The 12,667-nt window shown below is 41.0% G+C and overlaps 1 protein-coding gene across 1 annotated transcript in view; it reads left to right on the top strand.

The window, feature by feature from the left end:
- The window catches only part of LOC135220826 (nucleoside diphosphate-linked moiety X motif 17-like), a 118,121-nt gene that overhangs the window by 18,004 nt on the left and 87,450 nt on the right, over positions 1-12,667 (top strand). Inside the window, 1 exon segment of the mRNA XM_064258369.1 lies at positions 12,503-12,663. Coding sequence (XP_064114439.1) covers positions 12,503-12,663 — 161 coding nt within the window.

Consider the following 12,667-nt stretch of genomic DNA (forward strand, 5'->3'; position numbering starts at 1 on the left):
CTAATATTTTTGGAATTCGCAGTAGAGCTATTTTGTTTTGGCTATGTGGTTACCCCCTGCCCACTACTGGGGGAGAGTAGAACCAACTCAACATGGAATTCAGTTGTTTCTGCCGGCTCATACCGTAAACTGATTGGCAGCAGCTGAATTATATGTAATTGTAGATTCCTGGTTCATTTTCTTGGCGATTCCAAGAAGGACTCTTGTACCTTGGTAGCCGATCCAACAAATGTTTAGATAATCAGGACTATATTACCGAGTTGACTTTCAATCTGGACTGCGACTTTATACTTTGGTTACTTAAGTATTGCGGCAATGTCCGATACAAATTCTCAGAGTACCAGGTATTACAGCAAAGGCCGCAATACAAGATTGACTAAATCTTGTTATGACCCACATTCAATTTGCTCTTCGTGTAGGGGTCAAATTTGCTCTATTCAGTTGACTTGTAGGGAATGCAGACTTTAGGATGAAAAAACTTGGAAGACTTTGACTAGCTATTTAAATAAATTAGTGAGGGACAAGAGGAGAAAGGTGGCTTGTAGAGGTAGTGATAAGAAGACCTTAGCTAGTCAGGTTTTAATAATGATGATGACTGTAAGTTTGTAACTGTTCCACCTATTCTCTTATCTCAGTCTATTCAACCCGATCCTAACCCTGGCTCTCTTGCACCTGAACCCAATGCCATTGCCAGCTTTGAAGGGGGGGTAGATCATAAATTTTCTATTATGTTACAGACCATGGAAAAATTAGGACTGTGTGTTAAAACCTTAATGTATAAGGTAAGTGATAAAAGTGAAGTGTCAGAGCAAGTGCAGTGGAGGAGGAGGCTGCTTGTCCCACTGATTCTCCTAGGCAAGGGTCTCTGTCAGACTCCCCTGAACCTGGGATGAGGCATACTGGTAGCCCAAGGGAGGTCAGTTGGTCCTGTTGAAGTATCCCAGGTCACGACAGAGAGAACACTGGCCTTCTTGTGTGGCACAGGCGAAGGTGAAACATTACGAGCTCTCCTCTTCAACAGACGAGACTTATCCATAACACGCCATTGACACCTGGGAGAAGACTCCTCGGAACTCTATACACTCTAGGAGAGACATGACATTTCCTTAAGCCCTTAAGGAAATGTCATGTCTCTCCTAGAGTGTATAGAGTTCCGAGGAGTCTTTTCCCAGGCGCCAATGGCGTGTTATGGATAAGTCTCGTCTGTTGAAAAGGAGAGCTTGCAATGTTTCACCTTTGCCTGTGCCACACAAGAAGGCCAGTGTTCTCCCGAAGGACCAGTGTCCTTTGTGTAGCTTCTGGGACAGTGTTCTCCCAATGGACCAACGTTCTTCGTGTAGCTTCTTGGACAGTCACGAACATATTTCCCAGGATGACAGTGATTTGTTGGTACAACTTTTGTCAAGAGAGGTTCTTGTTCTTTAAGAGGCTTTCTTCCTTGTCGAGGAAATCTTCAGCATGCCAATCTGGTGATCCTGCACTCAGTAAAGTTTGAGTGCCCATTGGTGTTGGATCCTTCTTCTTTGTCCCCTTCACCAGCTGTTCATTCTCTTAATACCTCTAGCTCCAGGAAATGTCCTGCACCTGAGCGTCTGTTGGTGCCTGTCCAGTCTCCTAGAGAGCACACAACTCCTCTTTTGCACATGTAGATACATCAGTGCAAGAGCGTCCATTGGCGCAAGAGCATCCACTGATGTAGGAGCTCCCATCGGCGCCAGATCATCCGAGTGTTGTTTGTTCATATACGGAACAAACCTTCGGTCTTAACATTAGGATTTACTAGCGCCAAGCTGGAAACCGGTAGAATTAAAATTAAACTTGTGAGATCCAGGGACTATTGGCATCCATACCAGGTCACAGGGCATGTATACCCAGAATGCCCTTGGCGTCCTGTGACCCACCAGTTATTTTCCTACCGCCTTTAAGATAGGACGTGTTTACTATCTGATTTAAAGCCGGTTTTCAGTTTGCCCGTTTTTATCCATTTTATTTTAATTTTTCTTATTACTTTTTCTTTCTCTGAGTGTGCTCAGTGTGAGTGTGATCGGTAAGAGTGTATAAGTGGTAAGATGGAAATTTTCGCTTCACCATCGGGATCTTCTGCCGTTTCGAAGAGGAGACAAAGGAAATGCCCCGGAGTCAGTGGCTTTCCGTGTTCTAGATTCTTAACTTTGGTGTCGACGGATCCTCACCCAACATGTAGTAGGTGCAGGGAAAATGTATGTACAATTACTAATCCGTGTTCTGTTTGTCGGTGTTGGTTGGTGGAATAGTGGAAAAAGTTTTATGAGAAAGGCCAGTACAAAAGGAAGGAGGTGACGCCATCTTTGGATGACCAAGCCTTGCCGGCTTCTTTTGTATCAGCAATAAACCAGACTGCTCCATATGTTTCGCTATCTGCTTTTGATTTGTCCCATACCCCTTCAGTTTCTCCTAGCGTTTTGTTATCAGAAACTTCTGGAGTGGTTTTGGGTAATTTTATGCTTAATATGTACGCTCCTTTGTTCCCAGCAGGGAGGGTGGGAGCATCGCCATCTTTGTTCCAGGTGCCAGCTCCCGAAGCGCATAGGATGGAAGGTACGTGGGCGGCGCTAGGCCTACCAGGTGAACCAACCTTGGAGGGGTTGCTGTCGCATTATATGACGTCACGATTCCAGAAGAGTCCGGCAGCGCTGAATGTTCCTCATTCCCCTGGCTTGCAATTTATGGGTGATAATGCCGCGGCTACGCCATCAAATTCTGTGCTTACGGCGATGCAGAACGTTGGGGGTAGTTTTGTGGCAAACGTGCGGATGCCAGCAGAAGCCGCACAGTCTCTCCCTACAAGATTGGCGACGTCACAGCATACGTCACACACCAATATGGCAGACGCGATGACGTCACAGACTACTGCTTCTCGGTTTACTTCGCTGCATCCGGACCCAAATACGCTTTCTACCTCAGCAGTACGCACTGTAATGAAGAGATTACAGGATATAGAGAAGGAAGATAAAAAGAAAAGGCGTGATTCGTCTTCTTCCTCTAGCTCGGCGTCATTGCTAAGTTTGATGACGTCACAGCGTGCGCCAGTCAAGCGTTGGAGGATTCGGGATTTCGTGACTGATCCTCGGGCTAAGAGGAGAAGAGTGAATTCTTCTTCATCTTTAGACCAGGACTGTCGTATCCCAGTCAGCAAGAAAGTCGAGAAGTCAGTGGCTGGTAAGCGGAAAGCTAGTGGACGAAGCTGTTTGCAAGAGTTCGAACGAGAGAGAGAGGCGACAGGCGATGGAATAGCGGCCGACCCGGAGTTGCCAGTACAGATTACTAAGAGTGTAAGCAAGACTACGATGCTGCTGGCAAAATCAACATTTGGGGCGAAAAGTGCAACAAAGAATAGAACGCAGGTTCTAGTTTCGCCCGTAAGGCCGTTTAAAATAGGGACAAAGGATGATAAGGCTCCTATTAAAAGAACGAAGAATAGAGAGTTGGCAACCTCGTCTGATACATTGGTGGAAGGCGTTGTCCGCCTGGATGAAAGATCGGGGCTGAATTCTCCGACGGTCGTTGGAAACGATAGCAATCCTAATAGAGAGGAAGTTAGTTCAGTTTCAAGGGAGCCTTCATCTTGGAGGTCTAGACGAGATTCTCACTCTAGATCCGTGAGCAGAGAAAGAGTGAGGCGTTCTCGTTCTCCTGTTGACTGTTCGGGATCGAGCCGGGGGCGGTCATCAGAGATCAAAGAGGCCACGGCAATCTGGACGTGTACGCATTTCCTCCATTTTGTCTAATCCGTCAGGTTCTGAACAGGGTAATGCGGTCTCAGAACCTCAAAATGACTCTGGTAGCTCCTTTACGGCCAAAGGCAGAATGGTTTCTGGACCTGCTGGAGCTCCTAATAGACGTGCCGAGAGAGTTACCCCCATGGAGCAACCTACTATGTCAGCCGCACATGGAGAGGTACCACCAGTCGGTGAAGTCCCTATCGCTTCACGGGTGGAGACTGTCAAGTATCTCCTCCGAGCGAGAGGGTTTTTGCAAAAAGCAGCAACTCAGATGGCAGGAAATATCAGGAAGTCATCTGCGGCAGTATACCAAGGAAAGTGGTCGGCATACTGTGATTGGTGTCGTAGAGGGAACTTGTCTCCACTCGGTACCACTATTCAGCAGCTAGCAGACTTTCTGGTATATCTCAGGACAGAAAGGCATATGTCTGTATCTGCAGTGAAGGGGTACAGGGCTGCTCTAACCTTAGTCTTATGATTGAAAGGTGTGGACATTTCGTCTTCATGGGAGTTGGCCATGCTGATGAAGAGCTTTGAACAGTCATGTTCGCCAAAGGAACTAAAAGCCCCAGATTGGGATCTGACCATGGTACTGAGTAGTCTGACAAAACCCCCCTACGAACCACTAAGGCAGTCCACAGATAGGAGCCTGACCCTGAAGACATTCTTCTTATTGGCCCTAGCTTCAACCAAAAGGGTGGGGGAGCTACATGACCTGTCATATATCATAAAGCACTCGAGGGGTTGGAAGTCAATGGTATTCGAGTTTGTTCCAGAATTCGTGACCAAGACTCAAAACCCAGCAATAATGGACGGCAGATTCGACTCCTTTTCCATACCTTCCTTGGTAGACTTTGTAGACATTGACAAAGATGAGATGATTCTGTGCCCCCTCAGGGTAATAAGAGAGTACATACTTAAGAAGGACAAGGCACCTCAGGCCGGGGTGCCAGAGGTTGTTCGTAAGTACAGGACGGAACAAGAAGGAAGTGTCCAGGAATACAACATCGTTTTGGCTAAGGGAGACGATCAGGAATGCGTACATGACAGAAGACAGGGAGTCAAATAGCCAGGAGAGGGTTAGAGCTGATGACATCAGAGGCTTGAGTGCTTCTTTGGCATTTAAGTGATATGGCTCATCCAGTACCCCTGGCGGGTCAGTTTGTATCTAGTCTAAGATGAAGGTATGAAAGTGGAATGAATGGGATGACTGGTCTTTTTTCTTTACTACTTTCTTTCTACTCCTTTACCTACGGGCAGTATGAAGGAGAGTACCATCATATGCTGGAACAGACTAGAGGCAGGTGAGGTGGTCAGCCATACTGTAAAGTTATCTTAGGGTATAGTATACTTTTCAGTAGCAACACACTCCTCTCGGTAATAGGAAAGAGAGGGGTGAGGTTGGATCCAGATGCAAGGGACAAGAGTGGTTTATGAGAAGGGAAGGTCCTCTGTTCTCCCATAATGTATAAACCATAGAATGGTATCAGCACCCAGAGAGGGAAACCAATAGATTCGCTTATATCTTTGGTTCTAGGTTCATAGTCCATTCTCTGGGAATTCCCCTAATATTTGGAAATGGATAAAGGTGGCAAACTCCCAGTCAGTTATAGAGACTTACCTCCCTCCAATAAGTAAGTCTATCCTAATGTTAAGACCGAAGGTTTGTTCCGTATATGAACAAATGACAAATTTTAAACTAATTTGTATTTTTCATAACTAACAAACCTGAGGTCTTAACAGGTAAAGGCCCACCTTGAACCACCCCTCTAGCAGTCTAAACTGGGTTAGAAATATAACTTGTGGGTCACAGGATGCCAAGGGCATTCTGGATATACATGCCCTGTGACCTGGTATAGATGCCAATAGTCCCTGGATCTCACAAGTTTAATTTTAATTCTACCAGTTTCCAGCTTGGCGCTAGTAAATCCTATTGTTAAGACCTCAGGTTTGTTAGTTATGAAAAATACAAATTAGTTAAAAATTTGTCATTTTTCAAATTCTACTCTCATGCCTTCACAACAACCTTCCTACTGGACTTCGTGTTTCTGCTGCTTATGATCCTTTGTTAGCAGCCATTCAGAGTAAGCTGGATAGTACTATGGGTTATGGTCAGAGTACTACATCGACTGTCCACCCTACAGCGAACATGTCTCCGGTATCTTCAGAAAAACAAGATAAGAAAAGGAGTTAGAGAAGGACACTCCCCCCCACAGCTTACACTCCGTTGCTTTGCTATTTTTTAGGAAATTTTCCTAACTTCTTCTCTCCAGCAGCCCCTTCCTCCCCAGCTTCAACTTATATGATGGACAACCAGACTGAATTGGATCCTATGGTCAAGAATATCTTCCAAGTCTTTGAGGTCATAAGCTTTCTGGACTGGTCGGTAGGGACGTTGGCATGTTAGATTAAGGAATGCTCGGCACTTGATGAAGACTCCGTCACAGACTTGCTAGTTGTCGTCTCATCTAGACACGTGGGTCAGGGATGGCTCCCAAGAATTGGCTTCTCTCTTTACTCTAGGTATTTTAAACAAAAGAGAGCTACGTGCTCATTTACAACTAAAGGAGTATTGCGTACACAGAGGCTCATTCTTCTCTCTTCGCCATTGGATAGCAAGCATCTTTTCCTGGAATCTACAGTGCTTCAGGCTTCCTCTGACCTCCAGAAGTCAACTCAAAGACTTGTAGCACAGTTGATGAAACGTCCTCAGGAATCGGCCTCTAATGCATGTCGTCCTCCTTCCACTCAAATGCATCCCTTTCATGGCAGGTGAAATTCCAGATCATTCCCCATGTTTTGGGGAAGAGTGCCTTTTTCTCCTTGATCTATTAAAATGGTTTCCTCCAATACACCAGTAGGAGCAAGGCTCTGCCAGGTTTGGATGAACTGGGAAGCAAGAAGGGCAAAGCCTCGGATAGTCAATGTTTTAAAAGAGGGCTATGCTATCCTATTTGTGAGAAATCCACCTTTGACCACCTCACCAATAGTTGTAACAGCTTACTCTGCAAGTTCAGAGAAATTCATTGTCGTCTCAAGAAGTATTGTCCGTTTTATGAAAGAAAGTGATAGAGGAAGTAGATAACCAATCACCAAGATTTTACAACCAACTATTTGTAGTCCCAAAAGTTTTGGGGCCTGGAGGCCCATACTAGACATTAGCACATTGAATCTGTTTGTTCAAAAGACCAAATTCAAAATGTAGTGCATTCAAAGAGTAGACCACTTTCTTTCCTTTCAGTCTTGCTCTGCGAAGGAATGGATGAGCCTTCTTGGGACCCTTTCTTCCAAAGAACAGTTTGTGTCACTGAGAAGGTTACAGATGAGAAATCTTCAGTTTTTCCTCAAGATAAACTGGAACAGGAGAAAAGATCCAGACTCATTCAGTTTCCCAGTGACAGTGGAAGTGTAGAAGGATCTACCAGGGTGGGAGTCAAGAGAATGATTCTTGGAAAGGAAGTCTCTCTTCCCTCTGAACCCTGACCTAGTGTTCTATTCAGACGCCTCCGACAGTCCGACCTAGGATGGGGAGCTCTCTTGGGAGACAGGTTGTCTCGGAAATATCGAATGCAGAGCAAAGGGAATGGCAAATAAACTTAAAAGAGTTGACAGCAATACACTGAGGTTTGTTATCCTTTGCTGATCAAACCTATGGCAAAGTAGTAACTGTTCAATCGGACAACACCACAGCACTATCCTATGCAAGGAAATGGGGGGACGCACTCCTTTTCCCTGTGCAAAGCAGCAAAAGCTCTTCTTCTATTTCTTCTATAGGCAAATCAGAATTGAACCACAATCCTGACCCGGTTCATTCAAGGGAAATTCAATTTCATGGCGGGTGTACTAAGCCACAGTAAACAAGTTCTCTTACTGCTCTCTAACCCGGGACCCATACAAATGGGCAACAGAAGGTAATCTTCAAGTAACATGTATCAGGCAAAGTGGACAGTCTTTCGATTTTGGATGGATGGATGGATGAATGAGATTTAGGTCTAAGACCTGGGACTAGGACCCAAAGGGTCCTTCAGCCCCATTATGAGGTATGATTATGAGCAATGGTTATGTGTATATTATTTATGGGAGTACAAACTTAATGAGAACTGGAGATAAAAAAAGGAATATACATATATTATATATATATATATATATTAGTAAAAATATGGATGATACAAGTGCTTGAAATATTAAATTGATTTTAAAATGCTAAAAATCTATTATACCTTATTAAATAAATTAATTTCTTTTGAAAACTTTACTACAGCTTCTACATCTGCATCATTATCCAAAATCTTTGCTATGAGCTTGCCTGCAAGCCCATGCTTATGCCGCACAGCAGCATACTGTTGACACTGCACCAAAATGTGCTCAATTGACAAGGGCCTGTTACAGTGAGCACATTCTGGAGCCTCAGAACCTTCTAACAAAAATTTATGAGTCAGGTAAGAGTGCCCAATTCTCAACCAGCATAAAACTATTTCACTTCTAATTTTTCTGGAATGCTGATGACCAGAAGGATATGCTGGGTTGGAAAATTCTATACTTTGTATTATTTGCAAGAGATGACCATCGGTCCTGGAACTTCTGCCAGATATAAGATTTAATCTTTTTATGTAAATCTGCGTTGGGGACATTGGTTAAATTGACAGGAATATTAGTACTGGCAAACTTAGGGACATAATATCTTGTCTTCTAAGACAACTATGGTGGAAATTGCTTATTTCCTGCTGTTCTTGAGGTTTATCAGGGGTCTGCCTATGTCGACAGTCAAAGAATACAGAACTATGCTGAGCTCTATCTTTGACACTGAGAAGCAAGAAGAGACAAGATTGCCGTCATAGAATCTTGATATGGTGATTAAATGGGTGTTGGAGAACCACGCTTTGAGCTGTTGAGTTCAGCTTCTTTCAGACTTTACGAGGAATACCTTGTTCTTGGTAGCCTTATCCATGGCAAAGAGAGCAAGTAAGCTTCACTTGATTGCTAAGAAGATTGGATTTTCACAAAGTAATGGAGTATGTGCTTAAACACTGGAGTTCTTAGTAAAGAACGAGACTTCTTCCAAGCCTTGGCCTTGTTCTTTTGTGATCAAAAGTATAACAGACTTATAAGGAAGAGATCCTTATGTCTGATCAGAGCTCTTAAATACTATCTCCAACATACAGAGAAAATTTGTGGCCCCTTTGATCACCTTTGTTGCTTTGTCAGAGGCCTATTGTGCCCCTTTTTAAAAAATGCACTTTCATTCTTTTTGAAGAACCTTATTTTAGAGATGCATTCACAAATTAAAGTCTACCTTTAATTCTGTGAATGTCAAAGCACATTAAGGGAGAGCTGTGGTAACGTCACTTTCATTTAAACATAACCTCTCTCTGGATTCTATAATTCACATGACTTATTGGATATCTAAGTCAGTGTTCGCATCTCATTACCTGCGTGGTATTGAAGTGATTTATGATAACCACAGTACCTTGGGTCCAATTTTAGTTCCTGGTACAGTATTGGATAAGGGTATATAGGAAATAATTTCTTCCTAACCATATTCTCTCTGCCTTGAGTAAGGTTATCGAGTCACAAGGGAAGCCTGGGGATACTATGTACCAAGAGTACCCTCCAGTCCTTTTAACCCTTAAACGCCGAAGTGGTAAAACTCAAAATCTCCCCCGAATTCCGGAGCCGGTTTTGAGCGAGCGCGGAAGCGGAAAAAATAATTTTTTCAAAATATCACAGCGCACTTAGTTGTGAAGATTAAGAGTTCATTTTTGGCTCCTTTTTTTGTCATTGCCTGAAATTTAGTATGCAATCATCAGAAATGAAAAATAATATCATTATCATATGTAAATAATGCGATATATGGTAGCGAAAAAAAAAAAAAATTCATACATAATTGTATTAAAATCACGCTGTGCAAAAAACGGTAAAAGCTAACGAGTTTCTTTTTTTTCGTTGTATTGTACACTAAATTTCAATCATTTTGATATATAATACATTGTAAAACAATAAAAGCAACAACGGGAAAAATATTATCACAAAAGGATGTCCAAATTCGTAATGCGCAGCCGTAAAAAATGTTTTTTTTTAAAATTCACCATAAATCTAAATATTGTTCTAGAGACTTCCAATTTGTTTCAAAGTGAATACAAATGATTGAATATTACGATAGCGTAAGAGTTTTAGCTTACAAGTGCGTTTTTTGACCATTTCGGTAGAGTCAAAGTTGACCGAACGTGGTTTTTTTTCTATTTATTGTGATTTATATGCAAATATTTCGAAAATGAGAAAAGCTACAACCTTCAAATATTTTTCCTTTTATTGTACATGAAATTGCGCACATTTTCATATATAAAACTCTATGAAATGCCTAATATGAAATGGAGCAAATTTTCCGAGAATTCGATGTACGCAATTCGGAGTTTTATGGCGGAGAATCCGCACGCGAAGGGAAGGAAAGTTTTTTTCATAAATTCACCATAAATCGAAATATTGTGCTAGAGACTTCCATTTTGTTGCAAAATGAAGGTAAATTATTGAATATTACTAAAATATAAGAGTTTTAGCTGACAATTGCGTTTTTTGACCATTTCGGTAGAGTCAAAGTTGACCGAACGTGGTTTTTTTTTCTATTTATCGTGATTTAAATGCAAATATTTTGAAAATAAGAAAAGCTACAACCTTCAATTATTTTTCGTTGTATTCTACATGAAATTGCATACATTTTCATATATAAAACTTTATGTAACGGCTAATTTAAAATGGTGCAAACATTACCACAATCGCACGTATGATTTTTTCGGAAGAGTTACCGCGCGGACGTAAGGAAAATTTTATTTTTTTCATAAATCACCATAAATCGAAATATGTGCTAGAGACTTCCATTTTGTTGCAAAATGAGGTAAATTATTGAATATTACTAAAATATAAGAGTTTTTAGCTGACAATGCGTTTTTCGACCATTTCGGTAAGATAGAGTCAAAATTGACCGAAGGTTGAAAATTTGTCACTTATCATTTTTTATATGAAAATATTTCAAAACTGATAAAAGCTACAACCATGGGTTGTTTTTAGTTGTATTGTGCATGAAATTGCGCACATTTCCATATATAAAACTTTATGTAACGGCTAATTTTAAAATGGTGCAAACATTACCACAATCGCATGTATGATTTTTTTCGGAAGAGTTACCACGCGGACGTAAGGAAAAAGTTTTTTCATAAATTCACCATAAATCGAAATATTGTGCTAGAGACTTCCAATTTGTTGCAAAATTAAGGTAAATAGTTGAATATTACTACAATATAAGCGTTTTAGCTTACAATTGCGTTTTTCGGCCATTTCGGTAGAGTCAAAGTTGACCGAAGGTTGAAATTTTGGCACTTATCGTTATTTATATGGAAATATTTCAAAACTGATAAAAGTTACAATCATGAGTATTATTTTGTTGTATTCTAAATGAAATTGCGCACATTTTCATATATAATACTTCATGTAACGGATAATTTAAAACGGTGCAAAAATTATGTCAAAGTGACAAAATAATTTTTGAGATTTGTCACTGATACTTTTTAGTGCGATAAGAAAGAAATTCGCGCTTGCGCGCCTGCGTAACGATTGTAAACAAAACAACGCCTTGATCCGTGAACTCCCAGCATCCCCTAAGGCGCGTGATTCAAAAGTTTTCGGCTGGTAGGCCTATAAGTATTTTTCCGCGAATTTTTAAAAAAACTTTTTTGAGCCGACGTATGGTACGTCCATTCAGAAATCGGGGGAGATTTTGACTGGACGTTTAATACGTCCATTCGGCGTTTAAGGGTTAATTATAATAGTTGGATATGGGTTTTAATATATTTTGGCAGCAATATATATTTACTCTGGTTTCAATGTTTTTTTGGTACTGTGCCCTTAGGAGGGGCATCATTGTGTAGACCTTGCTAGCCACAGGCTATTCCTTAGCTGCATGGATCCCACTAAGTAGAACATGACTCTTGGCTATACTGCCACATCTCGACAAGTTAAGATGAGTGTCATCCAGAGGCAGTAATCATCTGTAACAGGTCATAATCAGAGACCTCCCTCTTCCCCTCTCACGAATGAAAGGGCATAAACAACCGACTTCCGTGCCGACTTGGTTCCTCTCTTCCCTGGTAGTGGACTGGGGCCAATTGCCTGGCTAAAAAAAAAGTGCTACTGCGAATTTCAAAAAATTCTAGCTGGTGATGGATAGAAACTAGTTATGTAATTACTTGTTAAGTATAGTACTTAAAATCTCATTTTATCATAAAAATCATATTTTGAATTTTCATTTTGTCTGAAATCTTGGCACTGATGGACTACAATAATGCTATTTTGCATTTATTTAATGATTATTTAATGAATCAATAAGTATGCTTCATTCAAGAACATTTAAATAATGACTGTTATTTTTTATGATGTGAAAGCCATTCTTTCAAGATACTTCTAATTAAGGAATAATTTTGGACTAGTGAAAGTTCAGGCCATTTTTTCTTCAAAATCACAAGTACACTTGAAATCATTTTTAAATTAGTCTTTTTGTCATTTAAAAAATTTGCCATTTGAATTATAAATGCCCTTAAAGTTATTTGTGATTACTTACTGAAATAAGCACTTTTAAATGTTTTAATACATTTGAAATAATCTTACAGTACTTATGATAGGATTGGTGTATTAATCATGCCAGGGACACTTGATCTGTGAATTATTAACCTTTCAAATTTTCAATTCAACAGAGGAAGGTGAAACATTGGAAGAGGCTGCACTGCGGGAGTTGAATGAAGAAACGGGATTGTCAATTAATTCAGCAGAAAGAAAGAGCAGTAATATTCTTGGGCTTTGGGAATCAGTTTATCCACCTATCCTTGCAATGGGACAACCAAAAAGACATCATATTGTTG

Source organism: Macrobrachium nipponense, chromosome 2 (genome assembly GCF_015104395.2).
Source record: "Macrobrachium nipponense isolate FS-2020 chromosome 2, ASM1510439v2, whole genome shotgun sequence".
Lineage (NCBI taxonomy): Eukaryota > Metazoa > Arthropoda > Malacostraca > Decapoda > Palaemonidae > Macrobrachium > Macrobrachium nipponense.